At 34.4% G+C, this 24,718-nt stretch overlaps 1 protein-coding gene across 1 annotated transcript; it reads right to left on the bottom strand.

Annotated features, from left to right (window-relative positions):
• Positions 1-12,372: 12,372 nt before the first annotated feature.
• LOC127791514 (cellulose synthase-like protein B4) lies at positions 12,373-24,270 on the bottom strand. Its single transcript, XM_052321435.1, has 9 exons — positions 23,966-24,270; positions 23,521-23,845; positions 23,288-23,413; positions 22,930-23,046; positions 22,587-22,796; positions 22,030-22,141; positions 21,738-21,925; positions 21,061-21,411; positions 12,373-13,090 (listed from the first exon to the last, which is right to left on the bottom strand). Exons 1-9 carry the CDS (start codon positions 24,223-24,225, stop codon positions 12,542-12,544), a joined length of 2,238 nt encoding a protein of 745 aa, XP_052177395.1. The 5' UTR covers positions 24,226-24,270; the 3' UTR covers positions 12,373-12,541.
• Between the last annotated feature and the right edge of the window lie 448 nt (positions 24,271-24,718).

Below are 24,718 nucleotides of genomic sequence, written 5' to 3'. Positions count from 1 at the left end.
ACTGAAACTAAATGCTTAAATTGAGAGCAAAAGGTTTGTATTCTGTAATTTGTATGGCTGAATTATGACATGTTTATATTTTTGTATTCTAATTCTGTGACAGTGTGTACACACAACTTTAATGAGTGGAAAAGATAGAGATGTCAAACGGGCGGATTCGGTCCGGCCCATGAACTTTTTAAACAAGTTGGACAAGCCCGTTTACTAAAAGGGCTGGGCCTGATCCGACCCTTTTTGCTGTGGGTAAGGCCCGACCCGACCCGGCCCACGACCCCTTTGTAGAGGGCCGGGTCGGGCCAGCCCATGGGCTTAGTGGGCTCGTGGGCCTTAGCCCACAAGGCCTAACGGGCCGGGCTCGGTGGTCCTGGCCCATAGGCCCTGGTAAGCTAAGCCCACTGAATCTAACCCCTTTTTTTTAAATAATTTTTTTTAAAAAATAATACATATATAAATATCAAAATAATACATATATAAAAATTAATTTTTTTTCTTTTTAAATAATTTTCTATCTTAAGTTTTAAATATTAGTTCATCATTTTATACTTCAAAATTCTATATACCTTGTAAATTTTTTTGTGAATTAATATGAAAAATAATGCACATAAAAAGAAGAATGTTTATTATTTATATATATTGTGAAATGTAAATTTTTTAGCATTCAATATCAATAATTAATAAAAAAAAATAACATAGTTAAACAAATAAATGAGTAAGGAATATTGAAAATAACATAAAGTCCCAACGGACCGGGCCCATAAGGGCCCGACAAGTAAGGCCCAGTGGGCCACAGGCCAGGTTGGGCTGGGCTATGGGCCCAAATTCTTTGGCCCGGCCCTCTTATAGGACCAGGGCCTAGCCTGGCTCGTTTGAACAGTAACGGATCGACTTATGGCCCGACCCATCCCGGGTTGGGTCAGGTAGCCCGGCCCTTTTGACATCTCTAAAAAAAGAGTTAAAAGGTTGTAGTCTTGCAAAGTTGAAAGGTTTGCAATGCCAACTGTTGAGGCTGAGGTAATTGGCACCATCACATTAATAACTGTATCTAAACAAGGAGTTTAGGCATTTAGACTGGCAGTCTCGCGGAATTTTACATATGGATCCAAATGAGGATTTACATCATGGAGTTTATAAAGTGTCAAGACTCTATTTTTAAATAACATTTTTTGATTGATTAACTTATTAAATACATGCATATATGATTCAGAAAATCATCTGGTAGGTTTTTTTTCTGAAACATTTATTAGCTTAATTAATTATTTATTCCCTTCCACCAATTTAATTTCAGGTGTGAATTAGCTCCGTAGGAAAATTTGGTGGCCTCCTATTTTGTGTTGCATTGACTTAAGTTTGAGATGATGATTCAATCCACCAATCGCCATAGCTAGCCTAAATTTGACTTTAAGTTTGCATGCAAGTAAGCCTTCGCCTATTCATGCTATAGGTGAATATCAATGTCTCGTGACCTTTATTCATTGTTATTCTATATTTACTTGGGCTTTATTTTATGAAATCTCATTTTAAATTACCTTAAATTGTTTCTACTTGGCTTAAACTGTTTCTACTTCCATCATGCCCACATTCTTTACAAACCATGACACCGATTTTATTTTTTGATAACCCTCCAATTTCTTTTTAAACAAAACTCTGTTACAACTTCTGCTTGACGTCTTAACTCTTCTTCACAATTTTACATTAAATGCATTTTTTTTTATTTGAATTGTTAGTTTTTATTTTTTTAATTAAATAGATAAAAAAACAAAAATTAACATATAACTAAAAAAATAGAGTTTGACACATATATCATACTAGTACTAGTGTCATATTGTGTTGACATCGACATAATGCTTGAAAATTCAAAATGCGTAAATGTTTATCAAACTTGAATATTATACATATTAATGTCATATCATATATTTTCTTATGTAGTATTAAACATAAGGGAAATATATAAGTCATAAAAATCGTATCACAAATATCGTATTGTGTCTCATAATATTAGTTTTGGAACAAAAAAAAAAAATTATAAAATTAGTTCTTGGCAGAAGGCACAAATGTGCCCCTAAACTTGAAAGGGGCCTATTGTACCCTTCAAGTTTTAATTTTGGACCTATCATGCACTTTGTGTCTAGTTAGCATTGCGCATGAATTGCACGTGCAATTGAGGTGCACAAAAGCAGCACCTATCTTTTTCTTCTTCCTTATTCCAAGCGCCATTGACCTCTCGTCTTCCTCATTCCTCGTCGTCGATGACTAGTCACCTTCTTCGCATTTCCCTTCACTGATTGACCTTTCCCCAATTGCTGACCGACCTCTCATTAACCTCTACTAACCGACCTCTTTCCAACCTTTGCTGCTAAATCGACGACAACTTAGCCCAATTTGTGTTTGTGAATCAACGACGACACCGAGCAAACGAGGTTGTGAATTGATAACCCTGAGTATCGCCAGAGGTCATATTCTTCCTCCGTAGCGATGATTCATGTTGCATGAAAACAATGGCATCGAGCATAGAAACGTCGACAACAGCTCAACCCAGTTTGAGTCTGTGAATCAATAGCGACACTCACCTCCTCAAAACCAAGGTTAAGGTCGCCGGCTCTGACTTTCGCCACATCATCCTCTACCGGCCTTACCTCATTTCTTTTAGTGTTGAGACACGTGGTGCCTTCTTATTGGTTTGGTCAATATGGGGCCCATATCAGACTGTGTGTGTGTTTCACACACTATGATGGAACCGGGTGTGTGATTATTACAAAATTAGAAATTTAGGAACATAATAGGTTTAAAATTGAAAGTTGAGGGTGTAATAACCAGGAATTTTGGGAATAAGAATTTTGATAGAAATGTGAAGTTTCAAAGAAATTTGAATCAAAATAGCTAAAAAAATGATCGAATTGACTGTAGTGCCCTGGAATCGAGATGTCTAAAAAAAATGATATGGTATTGTCAAGCATCTTGAGATAGGATTTATGACACTGAAAGAAATCAAATTTGAAACGATTTTCGATACAACTAAAATACAATTATAATTTAAGCTGAAAAATTGAGTTATCACAAGAGGCTTTCGAAAAGACAACGAATCCCCAAGGAGGTTCATATTTAGTATGTAGAATAACCGTTCTGTAGTTTTGAAAAAAAAAATAAAACGGTTTACGGTCAAAACATAGATTCGGGTCGAAGTGCAATTTCTTAATTTTATCTAAAGAAGGTAGAAATGGTATTTTTCCTGAATCTTCAGAGATGCAATGGAAAGTATAGAACTTGTAGGCCGTAATGGCACTATTGGGAAGCTCAGGGGCCTTGTGAAAATGACCAAAATGCATTTCAAAAGTTAAAAGGGATAAAAGTGCAAATTTCAAAACTTCCACAAACCATGGCAGACTAAGCTTCCATCCCATCATCGAATTCGGTCATGAGAGACTCAAGAAAGTGGCTAAAGGGCCTCGGAGCAAGGCCCAAGATCATCCCTTGGCCAACAAATGGCCAAATTGCCAAAAAATGTGGCCGAAAGTAACCGAAATTTTGGGCCACCTTGAAGGGATTTTGGGGGTTTTCTTCAAAGTTTTGGATCGTTATGGGGTATGTAAGTGTGTTAGTGGCCTTGGTTTGCTTGAGATTGGTCATTTTGTGGGTCGATTTTGGCTATAAATAGAGGAGGGTTGGCCGAGAGTTTTGAGAAAGTAGGCTTCAAATTACCCTTATTTTTTGAAAAATTGAGGGAAGAAAATAAAGGGCTTTTGTTGCCCATGAGTTAAAGATTAATTCTAGAGATTTTGAGGCATTTTGATAAGGTTTCGAAGTTTGGTCGAAGAAGGAGGCGGATGTCGAAGACGAGACTTTAATCAATCGATTCATAGCCTTATGGTGTTCTTTTTAGGCCTCAAGTCATGATCGGCACATGGGCTACACGCGCTGGTCATCATGCGCATCCCAAGTGCTAGTGCGTGAGGGCGCATCTAAGGCCAGAAAATTCGAAAAAATGTAGAAAGAAAGAGAAAAATAAGAATAAGAGGTTTGTGCAAAAATATTTGGTGTTTACCTTTTCAGTTTCTTGGTTTCCGCAATAACCAACCTCGTTTTGTATGCAAACGAAGGTTCGGGGTAAGTTCTAGAATTTTCTTTCAAAATTCTTATAATATTATAAATTGTTGTGAAAAAATATTTGAGAAAATAGTTAAGAAAGTAATTATTTGGAATATTAGAGAGAAAAATGGGAGAAAAATAGAGGAAAATATAAATAAATTGAGCTATTGATGTATTATGTGAATAAATATGATTTATAGGTTCGTTGTGCTCAAAGTTAAGCAATTTGTATGATTTTCGAGGCTTGGCACAAAAATTGAGGTCGAGTACATAAATCGAGGCGATGCGTGTTTTTTGAGGTATTCCGAACTTCGTGCTGAAGGTAAGTGGTTCTCCCTAGAAGTTTGTATATGATATGATTACTTATATTATGTATGAATACTCATAAAAGTTTGATCATTTTATCATATTTGTTTATATATTATTGCATGGAAAGTCGTGATTTTCATATGATATGATGTTATTAGCATATTGATACTTGTGCATAGGATTAGGATGTTACCCTTATAGTGTAGTCGTAATTCCCCAAGGGCAATTGATGGAACAACGTTAAGATTATTCTGAAAGCAAGTCGAGATTCTATCCAGAATTCTGTGCAGGCCGATGGGTCAGAGAAGTTACACTAGGGCATATGATTGTTCATATTATTACATCATGCACAGGGGCAGATCTAGAAATTTTTACTTGGGGGGGCTTCAAATTTTTTTTTTTCCAACCATAAAATTTATCAATAAAAAAAATTAAAAGATAAAAATGAGAGTTTAATGAATTTTATATACATATTTAACATAATTTATTAATTTAAAAAGAGAAAGCAAAAAATAGAATAGAATATAATCAAATAAATTAACTTACCTTTAGTCTTGTATATTATTTCAACAATAAATTAATTCTTGCTGAAATAAATTACTTCTTGTATATTATTATTTTTATCAAATATCCTTAGGCTCTTAACAAAAACAAATTTATTTATATCTTAATAGATAAATAAATATATTCAATGGAGATGTTATTTGCTTAGACAAAATAAAAATAGAAAGCTAAAGCTGATAGAATAAAATAAAAAGCTAAAACGGAAGCATCAACAAAGATTGAACAAGTAGAAAAAATAGATTTTGAAATATATAAATAGAATAAATAGATAGAATAGATGGCTTACCTAAGAAATCTTGATTTTGGAAGAAGTGGAAGCAAAAAGCTAAAGCTGATTGTTAACTATGGAGGGAAGATTGAAGAAGAAGATGAAGATTTTCGCTGCGCTATGCATGAGTCAATTTGAACCAATAGCTTAGGTTACAAAATTAAGGATTTTAAGTTTGAGTTAATTAATAATAATGTATTTGGGCTTGGGTCGGTTGGTTGGTTGTTAAATTTGAAAAAAAATAGTATTTGGGCCGGTTGATTGGGGTGGGTTTGGGTAAAAAAAATATTTTTTTAATACTAAAAAGCCTACTTTTCTAAAAAAATTGGGGGGGCTCCATCCCATCTTGCTCATGGGCTGGGTTCATCTTTGATCATGCATTCATGTATCATGTTTTTAAAACCCTTACTAGAAGATTTATCTTCTAATTGAGTTATGCACCTGAAATATTCAAACGTTTTAGATAAGACTTGCAGTTAAGCAAGGAAATGGTGGAGATGTGATGGCACGTGATGACGTGTCCGATGGATTCAGCATGTGGTTTCGCTATATTGCTTCATCATGAAGAGACGGATATTCTTTAATCTTATGTTTCGTTGAGGATTAGTCTTGTAAGACGTAAGTACGTTATGTATTATTATTTAGAGTATTTAGTTGTTATCTCTGATAAATAAGTCTCCATGTATTTAAGTATTGACAACATGACGTTAAACTATGGTACGATTTCCCATGTTATGAATAAAGTGAATTCTGTATGTATCATATTAGGTTTCGATTATTGTTTCCGCATTTATGATGATTATCTATCTTAATTTATTGTTTCTTATTTTAGTATGTTGAGAAGGTAGAACGGGATTATCGAGAATAATTTATATAAAATTTATCTTTTTTTAAAAAAATATATACCTCAAAATTTCATGAATTATTTAACTTCAAAAAATGGTGCGTTATAGAGATTCATTGTAAGCACCCCCGCTCGAATATCCCAATCACCCGGTCTATTCGAACGAGAGCGCCTACATAAGAGAAGAGAAACAAACACAAGACAAAAATACCATGGCATGCATACATATGAGAAATACAACAGTGGAAACAAAACAATATACATGCACGCCCACAAGCACCCTATTGGAACAACAGTCAAGGAGTATATAAAAATATACAGACACCTGTGCCAACAAATAAATGATACGAGGAATAACCGGGCACAGTCAAAAATGAGCGTCAGAACTCCTAATAAAACATCAGAGAAGACGGGGCAGCAAACTGTACACCCTACCGACACGGCTGGCTGCTAGGTGGCACGGTCTTCGCCCTCGACTTTTGCTTTACCTTTACCTAGAATGATGGAAAGCAAGGTGAGTCGCAAGATTCAGCAAGTTTATATGAAAAAGAAGGTTGTAAATGAAACAAAAGAGGAGATCACCCCAAATATAAACCCACATGTACACACAAGCCATGTGACGCAACAACGCAACAGTGCACCATAATAAAATACACACCGGTCCTCCGGGCCCACATAAAACACCTGGTACCCAAGTCCCAAACCAACCTGCCGCTGCCCTGAAAGGTAACATAGATCTCCAACAAACCTGTGCGCATTGTCCCGAGGCGGTACTCCTGTCACCCGTATCCCTGCCGGTACTCCCAACAGCCGAGCCATAGGCTCCCTCGGAACGGTACTCCCGTCCGAGAACTAAATACTACCAGTAACCATGCAACGCATATAAATGCAATGGCATAATGAGCATCAACGTGATACAAGGCGCCCATACATCTAGGCATCAGGCCATGCTCCGCCCATATAGTAAATCACACGCGATGCACATGCCCGTGCTGGATGCAACCTGATCAAACTAGGATGTCCGTGATCAAACATAACCAAATCATGATAATCCCAACATGCAACCCGTACCCATGTGCATACCAAGCCATGCAACAAGAATAAAATATAACCAGGCATGCTATAATCACATAACGACAGAGCTAGTCAGCAGTGTTTGGCACCGGTCAGCAGTCCATGATTAGGAGAGACCATTTAACGGCCTAAGATAGACCGTACGACAGTCACACCGTCACCGAACAGCTAACCCTTGCCCCCACTGCCCAACCGCTCTAGCCAATAAATAACCGAAAATCCAATAATAATACCCGACAGCTAAGAACCTAGCCCCGGGTGAGTACGACATCATTCCCATAGGCTTGGGAGTGATACAAACCCCCGTAGGCAACCAACGAATAATACCCTCGAAGTCAGGTTAATAAATTAAATTATTAAACATACCGCTCAAAATTTCATAATTTATTAACAGCCAAATCCAACGAAGGGAGGTCAAATAAATTGACATCGAAAGAATCGACAATGAGGGTATAAAGAACTTGCCTTTCCGAAGATAGCCTTAAGCCCGATTTGACCAAACGCGGTCAAAGTTATACAAACTACAATATTTCAATTATTGCCAAAATTAATAAAATTGGACCCTAAACAAAATTTCAACCGCAGAGAATATTAATTACTAACTGCTCTACATACCTGGATAATTAAATCAGGGATTAAACGGAGTTTAATCTGATTTTTGAAGCCCAAATTTCTCAATTTCACGCCGCGAGCTCACTATTATTTCTGAAAAATTTCTTACTGTTCAATTGCTCGAATTCACGCCCAAGATCGGGCTTAATTGCGGCCTTAAATCGGCCAAAAGAAATGGCAGCACGCGGCCACGTGGCAGCGCTAGGGCGACCACCGCCTTCAACCCAAAACGACGTCGTTTTGGGACGATTGAGGCCGATTAAATCAGCCAAAAATCCCTCCCTTTCGCGCGCCTGCCCGCGAAATCGACGTCGTGTCCATCACCTAGCCGCCTCGCGCGCGACCGCTCGCGCCCGCATGCATCTTCAACTTATATATGCTTAATGTTATATTTAAAATGACTTTTTCTCTTTTTCGCGATTCACGCCAGTACCCCTAACTTTCCATTAATTACACTAACACCCACTTAATTAATTACATTAACACCCGAAATTTCTGAAAATCCCACAATTGAATTTATTTTAATTTTTCTCTAATTCCAAAAATTCCTAAATAACAAAATTAATTATCTTAATTTCTTATTTCCTTAAAATCACAAAATTTTAATTTTATTTAATCACAATCACTTATTTTAATATTTCTCTTAAACTAAACAACCCAAAATTAATTTAATTTGCCAGGCGTTACATTCATAATGGTTTCAATTTGAAGTTGAGGGGACAAATTGCGTTTTACCCAAAGATGAGAGATATTTTTATTGGTTATGCCATTAGTTCTTTTAACTCACATTTATAACAATCCTTAACTTCCATTTAGTTCATACACATCCACTATTTCTTCATCAAAACTTTGTGGTAATTTGGGAGAAAGCTAAACTCATATTCATCTTAATGTTTCTTTTCATGCCTCTACTCCTCTTGACAAGTATGAATTTAAATACATTTTTTTAAAAAATCATTATTTTATTTTTAAATTAAATAAATCATTTAATACATAGAAATTGACCCCTTTTTTAATCTTTCCAGACATTTTGACACTTTCTTACCGATTTTTTCTTGTGAAGATCTCTAGATCTCATGTAAGTTTCTTTAAAATTAATGAAAAGTAATATCATGACAAATATTAATAAGATTTTTGTATATACCCTAAAATTTAGAAAGAAATCATTCTTGAAGCCATCAAAAAACATGTGGCATGAAGAACAATTTAAGGACTACTAACGTACATGTCACAATTTAAGGAGTACTTGTTATGATCTCGGAGTCTTTGCATGTTAGTTTCATAACACAAACAATAATATCAAATGAAAAATTAAGCATGTTATGGTGTTTGTTTTTCAAATTTTAATTAAAGTAGAAAATATTATTTTATTAGTTTTTTTTTGTTTTGTTTCTAAACAGATGGAAAAACAAGAAAATGCAAAGATGGTTTTCTAATGTTGTATTCGATGAAATATGTGTTCCCTTTTTCACCAAGGATTATAACTATTAAATAAAAATAAAAATATAATTAATGGACTTACAAAAGTTCTGTCACTATATGAAAAAAAAACTAATATAAATAAATTTATCAAATGACTTTGTATTTTTGTTTTTCATGAATATTTCATTTTTAGTTGTATAAATAAATAATAAATTTAGAAAAATTAAAATTCTTATAAGCATATTCATGGCACCAACTTTGAGATTATGTGGATGATTAGGGCATTTCTCTGTAGAAATGTAAGCGAGATGTGACACTGATCCATCTTTTGAATAATCTTTCTTTGTTATCTCGTATAACCTAATTAATTAAATTAAAACAAGGTAATAGGCCAAGTAATTAGATTTAAATGGTTAATTAGATGTGGCATTGGTTAACATTAATGATATTAATGTTGCTAAACCTTAATTCTTAAATTCTAGACCATGTGTTACATGTTAATTAGTTTAATAAATAATAAAAATAAAAATAAAAATATTAATTACTAAATATAAATTTACTAAAATTTTCTAAACTCCAACCTCAAACTTTCTGCCAATGGAAATGGTATTTGGTGTTGGCTTTGCTCTTTTATATTAATAAATTTTTCACCTTTTATTAAAAAAAAAAACAAAATCACACACATTAAGGTTGCGTAAAATCGAGAGAAGGGGAGAGATATTGTACGAACAGAATCTCTATTTTTTAAATATGTTTTATATTATATAGAGAAAAAGTAAAGCGACAATCGCTTCGCTGCCGCATGACCAGCGATGGGGCTATTTAATCCGTAAGTCAGACCATAAATTTATGCTACAAATGCTGGTACTAAACATTTATGTAGGGTGGAGGCAGAGCCGGCTCCATAGTGAAGCCAACTAGGCGGCTGCTTTGGGCCTCCAAATTTGGAAGGCTCCATAATCTTAAAAAATTATAATTTTTTACTTTTTATTTTATTAAATAATAAAATATAAAATTTATCTTTCTCATTCCCTTTTGTACGTTTCTAAACCCACTAAACTTCCTTTTATCTTCCACTAAACCCCATTTCTCTTCTCAATTAAACTCTCTTTTCTCTCTCTGCGTGTTCTTCTTCTTCACGTCTTCACTTCAGTTCACTTCTTTCTCATTTCTCGCTTTAACTTCAATCTTTTTCAGGCTTCACTGTTTTGACAGACAGAATTTATTTTGTAATTTTGATTTTTTTTTTACTTTAACTTTTATTTTTGGGTATATAACGTATGTTATTTTTTAGGTTTTCGTATTCTTGTGATATTTTTTTTGGTCTTTGATTTGTTGATTGTTGTTGTGTTGTGAAGTTGTGATTATTGATTAATAGGTAAGCTAATTATTATTATTATTATTTTATGATGTACCTCCAACCATTTTTATTTTGCATAGATGATTTGAGATGGGATCTAATATAAATTTATAATACATTTTTCATACGGCTAATGTAAATTTTAAAAAAAATATTAGGTTATTTAGGCGAAAAGGCAATTTTACATCTCAAAATGTAAAAAAAAATTGATTTTACATATAGTTGAACATAGTTCAACATATGTTTGTCAAATGAAAATTATTCATTATTGGTGAACTTTAACTTGTCTATATTTTGTAATTGATTGAACTTTATTTTTTTTAATTTAATAAAATAATAATTTTTTTTATAAAAATATATATTATTTATTTTTTTAATAAAAAAATTATTACTCTTGAGAAGATCTACATAAATTTTTTCGCCTTAAACCCCTAAATTGGTTGAGACAGCATTGGGTGGAGGCATCATTCATCATAAATATACTAATTCTAGAGCAAAATGATTGTTTGTCCTATTCAAAGAGAAATCAGGAGGTTGGAGGGAACAGACACCCAACAGAAAAACAAAAATATACCCAGATCAATTTAACTAAATATGATTATAGATATACATAATTTATTAAAAAATTAAAATTTATATAGCTGACTAACATAGGATACTAGATTAGGCTCAATTACAAATGGGCCTACAAATATACCTTCGACAGTTTGAGAATTGAATTAATGTTTGGGTTTCTATGCATAGTTTCTGGCAATCCTCCATTAGAGCCACACTGGTGACCTAATTCTTATTTTCGACGATGTTTTCAGCCTAATAAACTTAGTAACTCTGGCATGGTTACAATCTTTCCACACCAAGTACCACCCTATGGATCCAACTTACGTATTTCTGATAACGAGAGGCTCTTGAAACTAATTTACCATAATTGAATATTTTCGCGACAAACTCATCAGGTCTGATGAGTTTTAAACTCTTTACAGCAGATTTAGTGACAATGTAGCCATGGTCGACCAACTGCACCTAACTCATGGGTTTTTCAGTTAAGAGTGGCTCTAGTGACTTGATTAATAGATCCAACTATTTTCGTGGTGAACTCACCGATCTAATGAGTTTCAAGCTCTTTATAGTAGTAGATTTGACAACACTACAACCATGCCCGATGACTGCACCTAACCAGTGAGTTTTCCAATGACAAGCGAGCCCAACAATTAGATTTGCATGTTTTTTTTTTATTACGCTCTATTATTGACTTTCTTAGTCATTTCACCTCTAAAGGTACACTGAGGAGGTAAATCGAAGAATGTACCCAAGTGATCAGCATGATAGGCCTAATCACTATTAATATCACTCCTAATGTCCTTCCCAAAAGAAAGCATTATGTTTCCCCCAAGAATCAAACTCATACTAGGAACCTCCAAACAAGTTTTTCAACCTATCTCTTTACCACTTAACTATGCCCCTAGGGCGATTTGCATATTTTGTAGTCATTTTCAAGGTGACTCACACTAAGTTTGGTGAGTTTTATCACCTTCACACTAGATTCAACAAATTGTAGGCGACAGATACTAATTTGATGACTAGATTTTTTTATTATTTATATTAAATTTAAAACCAATAATTGTAATGTTTGAATAATTGTAGGGTTATCAATAATTTTTTTTCCACCCTCAACATTACTTTAATATTTTTTAGTTTTCACTATCATTTTCTTAGTAGTTTACCAATAATTTTTTTCTCGAATTTAATATTTTCATTTTTTTGATAGATCACATCAAAATGTTTTCAATTTTCATTTTTTTTGACATATTTTTGTAATATAACCACACGCTTCACAAATTAAGAATCAAACCTCCATTTGATATATATATATATATATATAACAATTCAACAAAATGAAAACAGGACGACTTTCCATGAAAGCCTTTGTGACGCCGGCCAGCACTGAAAACTATCAATTAATTTGTTCAAACATGCAGAGTAACCATAGCAAATCATCACAGAAGACTCAACTGGAGGAGCCCATTTTGCTTAACTGCACAAACAACGTTGCCAAAGTCGCTGACTTGTAGATGGTCGGCAATGGAATCCCATATTTCCCTCTCCCAAACAAGCCTTTCAAGAACGTCCAGAGAAGCAGCACCACACAGATGCTGCAAACAATCTCCCAAGTTCCGAACCCGTCTTCGCCGCGAGCAGGGCGAAACCCTAGCACTGCGACGGCCAGAGCCACCAGGTTCACCAGCAACACGGTGGTGCCAGGAATAAATATTGGGGAGTCATTGAATGTGAACCTCCCAGCGTTGGCATCCTTGTCGTCGCCGGTACCTGGTTGCTCCTTCTGGGTGACTTCGAAGACAGTGTTTGAGGTTCCAAGGAGCTTGAGGCCGACGCTCAAGGCTCCGAAGAACCCGGCGTTCATGGCGGCGATCTTCGACATTCTCTGGTTGTTCCACCAGGCACGGATTGACAGGCCAATTCGTAAGTACTCAGATAGAGTGTAGAAGTTGTAGATGAGGAAGAGGAAGCTGGTTATCAAGAAGCCTGGATCTCCCACCTGCATGGCCAGGCCAACTAAATATAATTAATTGACAATGCTATGCAATGGCCGGACCAACTAAATATCATTTTTAAATAGTGTATATTCATTATAATTTATTTTTAAGATTAAAACTTTTTGCAGAAAATGTTAGTTAAGCAGGAAGCTTGGGTGACACTTAATTTTGATGGGATGGGTAGGATTATTTGAAAAATGCTATTGGTATATTTTTGTGTATATTTTGAATTACATAAAAGTGTATTAATAACAAAAATATCTCTTATTAGGCGCATAGAGACGTGTAAGGCACATGAAGATGGGAGGTATTTTATTCATAATACCCTTTTATGTAGTACAAAATGTACGAAAGTGATATACATATAACATGATTCGGATTATTTAGTATAAAGGTGAATGCATAATATATCAATGTTGAGTGTAATGAGAAATTAATATAGCAATTCAGTGTAAAAATAACATTTTTGTACTTTTTGTTAGTTGGTGTCAAGTTCAGACAAATCCATTTATTACAATAAGATTAACCAATAAAAACATTAAGATCTAAAAATAACATTTAATAAATATAAACGATGTGTATTAATAATCATTCCCAATAGTTAGCATTAGTTTTACAACAATACAATTCTTGACACATTTTGTTAATCTTTAATGCTTTACTATAGATTATTCTTGGTATATATTTGATGGGGAAATACCCAAAAAAATAAAATAATTAATCTCGTTTGACACATATTCTCTTATTCAACTTAGATTAAAGGGATAAATTTACAAAATGTAACTCCCGAACCTTAACCCCGAAAAATTTAGCTCCTATTGAGTAACCTAAGATATTCAATGTTGAAAATCTTGAAAATAACTATTTATATCTAGTTCGATGAGTTTGCTAAGTCTATCTAATCTGATTAAATCTTTGCTAACTCTAAGTCTATCTGGTTCGATGTATTTTCCTCTAACCCCAGATAATCAAATAAGAGAGTATCAGAGATAAATCCAAATATCTTATGTAATATCCCGAAATTTAGAGACTATAATAATTATTAAATTCTAGTATTAAATATTTGAGAATTTAAGGTAATCAAATAATAATAAAAATAATACCAATAATAATAGAAATCATAATAGTTGTAAAAAAATAATGTTAATAAAAGAGATAATAATGATAATAATAATAATAGTTATAATAATAATAATAGGAATAATACTAATAATAATAAATGTGTAAATTAAATTAATTTAACGTAAATTAATAAACTAATATATAAATATATAGATATATATACATATATCGTGGCCCCCAAGCATGCTACAGGGGGTCAATTTTATGAAAATGAAAACAGGGGAGGGAGAGAAGAAGAGCTTGCGAGGGAGCTGGGGGTCGAGAGATCGGGAGAAGGAGAGCGGTCAGTCAAGAGAGAGAGGGAGGGAGGGAGAGAAAGAGTTTGAGAAGGAGAGCAGGGAGATGGCCGGGGGTGGGGGGGTAGCTAGTTGTAGCGACAGTGGCGGCCATGGCCGACGCTGAAGTAGGGAGGAGCCACGACAGACGGCGATAGTGACGCTGGAGGAAGCAACTGCGGCTGTTGGTGCTCGCGGCGGTGGCGGCAGCTGGTGCGTCGAGGCGGTAGTACGAGAGGAAGAAGAAGCTGGAGAAGAAGGAAGCAACGGCCGCACAGAAGAAGAAGAAAAAGAAAAACAAGGAAGGAAGGAAAGAAAAAGAAAAAGGAAGAAAATAAAATAAAAGAAAAATAAGGAAAATAAGGAAAAAAATAAAGAAATTTTAGGATTTTTAGGTAGGAAAAGTGATTAGGTACGTAGGTAAAAATTAGTAGAAGCGTGATATATTTAAATTATAAATTTTATACTGTTAGATTTAATTAATTTAAGCTATGATTCTATTAAATGCAGCAAAATATTTTACTTCGTATCGGGAGCGCAAAAGAGGCAAGAATTGGCCAAATAAAGACAAGTTCCTAACCCTCTCCTCGCGTTATTTATTTCCCTTGAAAGTCTTTGAGATTTCTTGTATTTTAAACCCTCTCTCACATTGACTCGATTCCATGCATTAATAATAATACTCCGCGTGGCAACCACCATATGATTTATATTTTATTAATGAGGTTATTGTTGATGGAATGAGCTAAGCAATGATGTCTTGGTGTCTTTCATTTTGACCGTCACAGAACTTTGTATCATTCTGCTTCCTTTGGGAATGATGCCAAACCTGATGGGCTAGGTTCTCAGAAGAGCCGGTATGATTTATAGGGTTATGTTAAAGGGTTTAATTGGAAAAGTGAATGGTTCATTACCATGATTATAAGAGATAAGAATGAAAATTATATTATGATGTTTATGTGGTTATGTACATGAAAAGTTATGGAGAAATGTTGTGTAATGTTAAGTTTAGAAAATATTAAGCTAATAGTGTCAGTAAGTGTGTCTAAGGGTATGGGTACAAAACCACTGACTGTCGACCGTAGGTCGTGGTAGTTGATGGTTGGATGTATGGGCGCCAATCATCGGTTGTTACGATAAGCGCTAGACGGCCAGAAGAGTTGGTACACTAGATTCCCGCCTTGACTTGTGCATAGCATGATGTGTGTGCCGCAGGGAATTAGGTTGCATTCACTTGGGGACATGCCTTGTGTGTGATGGGATGTGTGAGCATTTGCATGACCTGGTTGGTCTAAGAGCCAATTTAGGTACCCTAGGCGACCATGTGCATTTAGAGCATGCCGCATGTATGTATTCCTATGTGGGCGTAGCATGACCTGATGCTTGGTTTATGGGGGTCTTGTCATCATGTTTATGCTACAAAAGCCATTGCATTTCTTATGTGTTGCATTGCATGGTTTTATTGTTATTGTTATTTTGGGCGAGAGTACCGTGCCAGGTGTCGGGAGTACCAACTCGATGAGCTTCGGCTCAGCTTAGAAATTAGCTCGGGGGTGGCCCGAGAGAAGATCAAGATCGCGGAAGGAAATGACAATGTGATGGATGATAGGAAGAACACATGAGGGTATGATGAGTATCAGGAAGAGTATGTAACGAGTATGAGGAAGAGCTAACTAATGTCAAGAAAATGCGAGTCTTTATGGATAATGATATGGTAGCCTATATTAGGCTACAATAGGTTTGTATGCGGGACCTGCGCGTCAATGTGTGACTTATGTGGGCCTCTGGTTCCTTATGTGCAGTTAACTTTATGTTATGCATGTAGAAGTAAGGCACGTATGGATCATAATATGGAGTGGTTGCATTGGCATGAATTGTATGGGGGTGTCATGGGAAGAGTCCTATCCTAAATCTATTGCCTTTCTTTCATGAGCTTGCTGAGTCTTGCGACTCACATTTGCTTTCCATCATTCCACATAAGAGAAACGTCAGTGATAGCAGGTACGTTCAGCGGGGTTTGGGTCCAGACCGTCGAGTCAGGATAGCAAGTGCAGAGCTCTCCCGAGACTAGGTCTTGGGTGTCGCTGTGTTTATGTTAAAATTAATGTTTATGTTTTTAAGATTGTCGTATGTTATGTAAGCCTAGGTGGGCCCCAAGTGATGAATGGTTTTGTAAAGATGATTATGAGATATGCCATGATAAAAAGATTGTGATTTTAGTAAAAATGTAATTGTGTTATTGTTCTATTTCACTCAAGTAATGACCCTCTCACGGATCTTCTATGTTAGAAGGGCTCCTAGAGGCGGGCTATTGTATCTTATCTCACATCATCTCAAAAAAATGCAAGCTCGGTGTTATCTTTATTTGATGAAAAATACTATTGGTACACCTTTGTGTACACTTTGGGCTACATAAAGGTGTACCAATGACAAAAAAGTCTTTCATGAGACGTATAGAGGCGCATGAGGTGATTGTGAGGAGAGGGGTATTTTGGTCATAATACCCCCTTATGTAGCCTAAGATGTATAAAAGTGATATACATTTAACATAATTTTTATTTGATTTAAGAAATTTGCTTATAGTTTAAGGTGATCAAGTTTTGAGAATTTCAAATATAACACTACAAGAAAAATGTATTTTAGCAATGGAATTTAGTGACGGAATTATTCCGTCGCTAATTAGCGACGGAATTTTCGTTGCTAATTTTTTAAATATTTTTTAAATTTAGTGACATAATTAGCGACGGAAACCCTATCACTAAATTTAGCGACGGAATTAGCGACAGAAATCCCGTCACTAAAAATAAAAAAATATTAAATAAAAAAATTAAAATTTAGTGACGGGCTAAAACCCATAGCTAAAAAATAAAAAAATTAAAATTTAGCGACGGGCTCAACTTGTTGTTAAAAATAAAAATAAATTGAATAAAATTAAATACAAAATTCAAATTTAGCAACAGGCACAACTCTGTCGCTAAAATAAATAAATAAATAAATAATTCAAATTTAACGACTCGATCAACCCGTCGCTAAAAAATAAAAAAATTAAAATTTAACGACGGGGCCAATCTGGTTGCTAAAAATTAAAAAAAATTAAATAAAATTAAATAAAATTTAAAATTTAGAAAAAAAGAATTTAAATAAAAAATAAAAAATAAAAAAATAAATAAAAAAAAAAAATTTAGAAATGGGCTGACCCTGTCGCTAAAAAATAAAAAAAATAAATAAATAATTCAAATTTAGCGACATGTCAATCTGTAGCTAAAAAATTAAAAAAATGGGGCATATCCTGTAGCTAAAAATTAAATAAAAATTAAAATTGAAATAAAATTAAATAAAAAATAAAAAAATTAAATAAGAAAATAAAATTTAGCGATGGGGCCAACTCCGTCATTAAAAAATAAAATAAATTAAAATTTAGCCATGGGAAAAACTTCGTTGTTAAAAAATTAAAATAAATAAATAAATAAATAAATTAAAATTTAGTGACGAACTCAATCCCGTCGTTAAAAAATAAAAATAAAAAAATAAAAAATTCAAAGTTAGCGATGGGGCCAACCCAATGGCTAAAAAATAAAAAAAATAAATAAAAAAATTAAAATTTAGCGACGGGCAAAACCCCATCGCTAAAAAATTAAAAATAAATAAATAAATAATTCAAATTTAGTGATAGGTCAACCCATCACAAAAAATAAAAAAATTAAAATTTAACAACAGGGTCAATCTCGTGGCTAAAAAATAAAAAAAATTAAATAAATTTAATAAAAAAATTAAAATTTAGCGATGGGTGCTCCCTCACTAAAAAATAAAAAATAAAAAATTTTACATTTAAACATATCATAATAATTTTTTCTAACATTAATATTAGCAAAAATTAAATTAATAATTTTTAAATATATTACAAATTAAAATCAAAATAAAAACATAATTTTTTACTGCTAATATAATAATTAATAAAGTTTTATTTGAATTAATAATGAAAAAAATTAAAATTAATATTCATTTTCCTTTACTAACATTAATATTATTAAATAAGTTTTGAGAAATTTTGGTATATAAATATAATTTTAAAATATTTGGAAGAGAATACTATAAATATATTTTATGTATAACAATAAATAAAAAGATTTTCAGATCAGCTGGCTCGCACGCGAAACTTTGTCATAAGAGATTAAAAAATAAAAAAAACTAAAATTTAGCCACGGGATTAGCCCCGTGGCTAAAAAATAAAAAAAATTAAAATTTAGCGATAGGCTCAAACCGATAGCTAAAAAATAAATAAAAAATTAAATAAAAAAAATTAAAATTTAACGACGGGCTAAACCCTATCGCTAAAAAATAAAAAAAATTAAATAAAAAAATTAAAATTTAGTGACAGGCTTAACCCCGTCGCTAAAAAATAAAAAAAAATGTAAATAAAATTATTCAAATTTAGCGACGGGCCAATCCCATTGCTAATTCCTTCACTAATCAGTGACGGGTACAACCCTGTTGCTGATTCTATCACTAAAAAATACCCGTTGCTAAATTTTAGCGATGCCCTTTTTGGCGACGGAAAGGTACCCGTCACTAAATCTGTCGCTAGATTTTGATATTTTAACGACGGAATTTTCCGTCGCTAAAATGCTGATTTTTTGTATCTCATTTTTTCGTCAATATCTCATTTTTTCTATATACAAGATGAAACTCTCACGATGAATAAGAAATTTCATAATGTCGATATACATTTATCGTTTATTTATTATACTGATTTGAACGTTAAAAATTATATAGGGAGAACTAGCCTCACATTTTTTTTTATAAGTACTTAGGGGTGTGCATTCGGTTATAATCGAACCAAACTGCTCCATTTTGCTTAACTGAATTGAACCGTTATTATAGATATAACCGAACCGACTTAATACACTAACCGAAATAACCAAAACCGAATTAATCGATCTGGAGCTTGAACTAACCGAACCGAAAAACAAACTGAAAAAATAGCTCAAATTTCAAATCGAAATAACCGATTTGGACTTTAAACTAACCGAACTAAAAATTAAACCGAAAAACAATCCAAAAATAGAATTGAATACAGCTTGATTAGGGGAAGGAATGTTTAGATTTGACCTGTGCAATGCAGCCTTTTATAGTTTGATGTAGTTCTATTTCACATTATAACAAAACCACTAGGAGGATGGATGATGTATCTAAAGGTTAAACAAATAGCAAATCACAAACAAACCACAAAACAGAACCAAATCTGAAATCAAAACACAAAACATAAATACACTTACAAATTAAAAGAGAAACGACGACATCACAAAGCCAACGAACCAAATCACAAAACCAAGTCAAAGCATCAACGAACCAAATCACACGACGACGGTGAAGCATGAAGGGCTGGGTCTTGGACTTGGGTGGGGAAGAAGCCGACGGTGAAGCGTGAAGGGCTTGAAGGCGTTTGGGTTTGACAACGATGGCAAGGTGAGGGTTAGCCACCAAAGACCTAGGGCTAGGGTTGTGGGTTGATGCTTCGACGACGACGACAAGTGAGGGGGGCTGGGTGTTGGGTCGGGTAGGGGAGAAACCGATGACAAAGGCGTTCGGCTCTGATGGCGACGATGATATGAAGGTTGACAATGGGTGGGGGGGTTTGTGAGGCGATCTCTCAGCTCGGGCGGGCCATCGAGTGTGAATCACATTGTGACTCACTGATGCGCAAGTGAAAAGAAGGAAGAAGAAAGGAATGGACAGAATGGGCGGTAGCAGCAGTATGAGTCGCTTTTGCCTTTTGTTGGGCACGGGTCGGTTCGGTTTTGTGGGTATTTTTATCCAAATAACCGAACCGAACCGATTATCCGAAATTTTTGTAAAAAATTAACCGAACCCGAACCGCCCACCATGGATAACTAAACCAGACTGACCGAACCGGTAGAGATGTGATAATTTATCATATATAAACAATATCATCAATATCATTATTGATTTTTTTTTTAACTCTTAGATTATGTAATATAAAATCATAAAAAATATGACTTGGACATAATGTAAGAGGACTTGTAAAAGTAAATTATTTATTTTAGAGGAAGGAAATTGAAGTAAATGTTATTTGAATGTTGCAACTATATTTGATCCAAAATGACTTGGATACTTTGAGATGTACCGGTCTCTGTTTGCTTGCTTTAATTGACATGACTCTAAAAGAGGAACGGGACAAAATCCTTCAACATCAGTTGGTCCGTCTCTCATTAATCAATTGATCATTTAATAATTGATTATTAAATAAATAAATAAGTTATCACATGTTAGAATAGACCATTTAATAATTGATTATTCACGGCGACGCTCATAGACCCCACATCAAAAGAATTGTCAATGGTGAGTAGGTGATGGGTTATATATATATATATATATATATTTCAGTGCCTTTTAAAATGGATTACTGTTTCTAAATGCTTGATTGTAAGTAATTTTTGATCAATTTAAAACTAAAGGTAGATTACTATCATATATTCAAAATTTCTATATACATAATAACACATAATCACTCTAATAATGCAGTATCATAATATATTTTCTAGTCGCAAGACACGTACCTTGGGCAAGAAATGAGTGTCGGCGATGATACAATAGGCCGGCAGAGCAGCGTAACAGAGCTCGGGAATGGATCGTAGGCCCCACAAAAGCACATATAAATAAGCCAGACCTTGTCGAAATTGGAGCCTCCCTCTTAGCGTAAGGATGAGTGGACTTTTCGGGCCGAACAGAACTTCAAGGAGCCCAGTAGACCACCTCTTATGTTGGATCATGGTTGCAGGCCCATCAGAGGGTGCACAGCCCAAGAAGGCAGGTGGGTCAGGCGTGCAGTAGGCTGATTTCCAACCCTTCCCGTGGATGCAAATCCCAGTTTGTGTGTCTTCTGCTGTAGATCCGTACATCCATCCAACCTGTTAAAAGGTCACAAATATCATATTTTTGTCTAAATTTTAGATTCTTTTTAAAATATTTATTATTATCAATTCACTTACTAGTTGTATCAATCTTGTGCAATTACATTTATGTCATATGAAAATCTCTAAGATTTTACATACATTTTACAGCAATTACTTAACGTCTGTTTATGAGAGAGGAGGTTAACATAATTTTCAAAACTTCAAAAATACTGTGAAAATTTTAAGAATATCTCATATATTTTTAACTCTAAAAAGTAGTATCAAACGACGTAACAGTAAGAGTTAAAATGGTGGTAATATGCAAAGAAGAAGTTTGTCACCTCGCTGCCCCATTTGGTACCACACTCGTAGCCACAGCCAGCAACAGTGCGAGCTGCCTCTATGGAACCCAACAAATCATCATGTGAAGTACCAGTTCTCAAGACTGACAGAGTCTCAGCAACTGATGTGGTGAGCTCCAATGAACTTCCATAAATGCTCTTCAATGCCTCAATGTTCTTCAACTTTGCTATCCACCAGAGCATGAAAATAAATTATTACAAAAGCATTGTAGGTTTTGAAGTTATATTACTTCGACTACATAAATTTTAACCGAAGTAGATGATTTTTCACCATTGATTTGCTTGTCATTTGGTGAGGAGCCATAGATAACTTTTTTCCTGTGAAAGCAGTTTGTTCCTTGGTAGAAGGGTCCTTGAATGCCCGCAAATCCACACACCAAGTACTGATGATGCAACACATCCCAAAGAAAGCTTGTTTAGGCTTAGTTGGAAATGATTTCTAGGAAATAAATTTGTTTTTTCAGTAAGCAAAATTATCATAGAATATTTTAATTTTAAAAACTAACTAAAATATTTTTTAGTTGCTTTAAATGGGATTTTGCTAAGACAAAAATGAAATTTATTTCAAATATTACATTAATTAACCGCTTGTAGCATTCAAAAGTTGTATCAAATTGTTCAATGTCTTAGATTTACATCACACACAAATACTCCTAATAATTTATATACTTATATGGATTTCTTAACATTAATATAATAAATAGGGAAGTCACGCTATTTTTAAATTGTGGAGGGTTCATACTATAATTTAGCAAAATTTTAGGGATGTCAAAATGTAATTTACTCTAAAAAATTACTTTCATATATTTGAAAAGAAAAATTACATACCTGCATGAAAACCTCAAATTGATTTCCAAATGGGTCGTCCTTCAATCCACCGTAGAAGCATTGTGGAGATTGAACAAATCCACAATCTTTTTCATTCATGCCCATCAACAAACACATTGCATGAAGAATAATTTTGGAATTGTTTACATACACGTCACAGTCTAGATTTAACATAATTGGAGCATTTGTTATCACTCCCGAGACTCTTGTCTGTTAATATCACAGTATTAATGACAATATTAGATTAATAATTAAGTAATAAAATAAAGAGAACGCTCTTATAGATTATTTATTTTTCTGTAGAACAATTCTAAATAACAAAAAATCAAATCAAAATTCTTACAAGCACATTCATGGCGCCTGCTTTGAAATTATGTGGGTGATTGGGGCGTTTCTCTCTGGAAATATATATAAGATGTGGCACTGATTCATCATCTGAATTCTTGTTCTCCCATATAACCTAATTGATTAAAGGAAGGTGATTCCAGTCAATTGTAAAAATTTACTGTTAATTATTAATTTTTTTTACACACAAGATGAACTGATATTTGGTAAATTGCAATAACAAGGCTACTGCTTCCAGTTGTGAAAATAACATCCTTCACAACATACAAATATAATCTTTCTTTAATTTTTGCAAAACAAAAGGTCTCCTAACAAACCAACCTGACAGACTGGTAATTAATTAATTACTAAAATACCTTAACTATGGCAGGGTGATTCCCACGTTGTATGTTTGAAAAATCCTTAAACTCGCCAACGAGCTCACAAGGAAGAGGCCTTCTGGATGCATCTTCAATTATCTGGCAAAGATGTTCATACTCGTGCTGCAAATCAAGACAACAGAGAGAGAGAAAGAGAGGCTTTAGTTTGATTACTATGATGCTTAAAATGACGTCATAATAAACTGATATAAATTAATTAATTAACCCACCTGGATCTTCTTTCTCTCTTGCTGGAACTCCGGCGAAGCATCCTGAGAAGACAAGGACTGACCAGAAAAGTACCGGAAGGGAGCCCGGAGCTGGATGCCGTACTTCTTGCAGAAAGGAACCCAGAGCCTGGCAAACTTTGCGGCTTCAACCAGCGAGTAGAAGGTGAGAGGAGAGCCGCCGTCGTCGGAGACGTAGCAGGCCAGCTTATCGGGCGGGTAGTCGACGGCCAACAAGGAGAGCACGGTGTTCACAGTGAGGATTGGCGGCTCCAAGACTGGATCAGCCGTTGTCACAAACATGTCCACCGGAAGGAGCTCCACCTTCCTATCCAATCAACCATCCAAAACCACAACCAAACACACAGTTAGAGAAAAGTCTTCTGTGCATAAGATTCCTCACTTTAGTATAAACTCGAACTCAAGAATTGGGCAGGCGCACGTGTACCTTTGCAAGAGGCGGTGAGGATAAGTTTTGAACTCGACTTGATTCCACTTGGTGCTGACAACAAGAACCCACATGAAACTGAACCATGACTCGCAGAGAAAGGCCAGGAGCCAGGCAAATCCATGGATTCTGTGAGACAGGAGTCGACGGAGGAGGAGAGAGAGGAGGAGGAAGAGGATGGCAAGTTCAATGGCCCGAGAAATGTGGTTTCTGCGGGTGAATCTTTGATAGAGAGGGAGACAGCTAGCGGGGCTGGCCATTGTTAGAGGAAGAAAAGGAGTGTGGTTTCTGCGTGTGAATCTTAGAATTATTGTTTATAAATATATAAATATGACATTATAATTTTGTATAATTTTACATACAATTTTTGAAATGCAATGCTGCGATTTTATATAATTTTACATATAATTTTTGACTCTTGTGAAATATGATATTATGATTTTGTATAATTTTATATACAATTTTTAACCTTTTAATTTTAGTAATATAAATAAATAATAACATAAAAATATGTATAATTATTTATACATAAAATAATTATAAAATACATAAAATTTATATTTTGTATGAATGGTAGATTGAATGAGAAAGAAGGCATGAGCGGTAGATGTAATTGCAACTTGGGGATAGATGTGTAATTTTGCCTTAAATTGTCAAAGAAGTTGTCTAATAGAGTTGTCCATCTAGCATTGACTAATTCGTGGACTTAAGACTTATCCTTCCGGCTGCCAGTGCCAGCACAAGATTCGTAGT

The sequence above is a fragment of the Diospyros lotus genome, chromosome 15, assembly GCF_014633365.1.
Source record: "Diospyros lotus cultivar Yz01 chromosome 15, ASM1463336v1, whole genome shotgun sequence".
NCBI classification, from domain to species: domain Eukaryota; kingdom Viridiplantae; phylum Streptophyta; class Magnoliopsida; order Ericales; family Ebenaceae; genus Diospyros; species Diospyros lotus.
Note: the sequence above shows the minus strand (reverse complement) of the source record. Positions and strands in the feature narration are given on the sequence as shown.

What these genes read in the sequence shown, in the direction of transcription:
- LOC127791514 (XM_052321435.1), bottom strand. Translation starts at nt 24,225, where the DNA reads ATGGCCAGCCCCGCTAGCTGTCTCCCTCTCTATCAAAGATTCACCCGC. An exon ending in AATTTGAGGTTTTCATGCAG is followed by an intron (nt 22,142 to 22,586) that starts GTATGTAATTTT and finishes TTGCATCATCAG; the next exon opens with TACTTGGTGTGTGGATTTGC. An exon ending in ACACTCATTTCTTGCCCAAG is followed by an intron (nt 13,091 to 21,060) that starts GTACGTGTCTTG and finishes CTGGCCATGCAG; the next exon opens with GTGGGAGATCCAGGCTTCTT.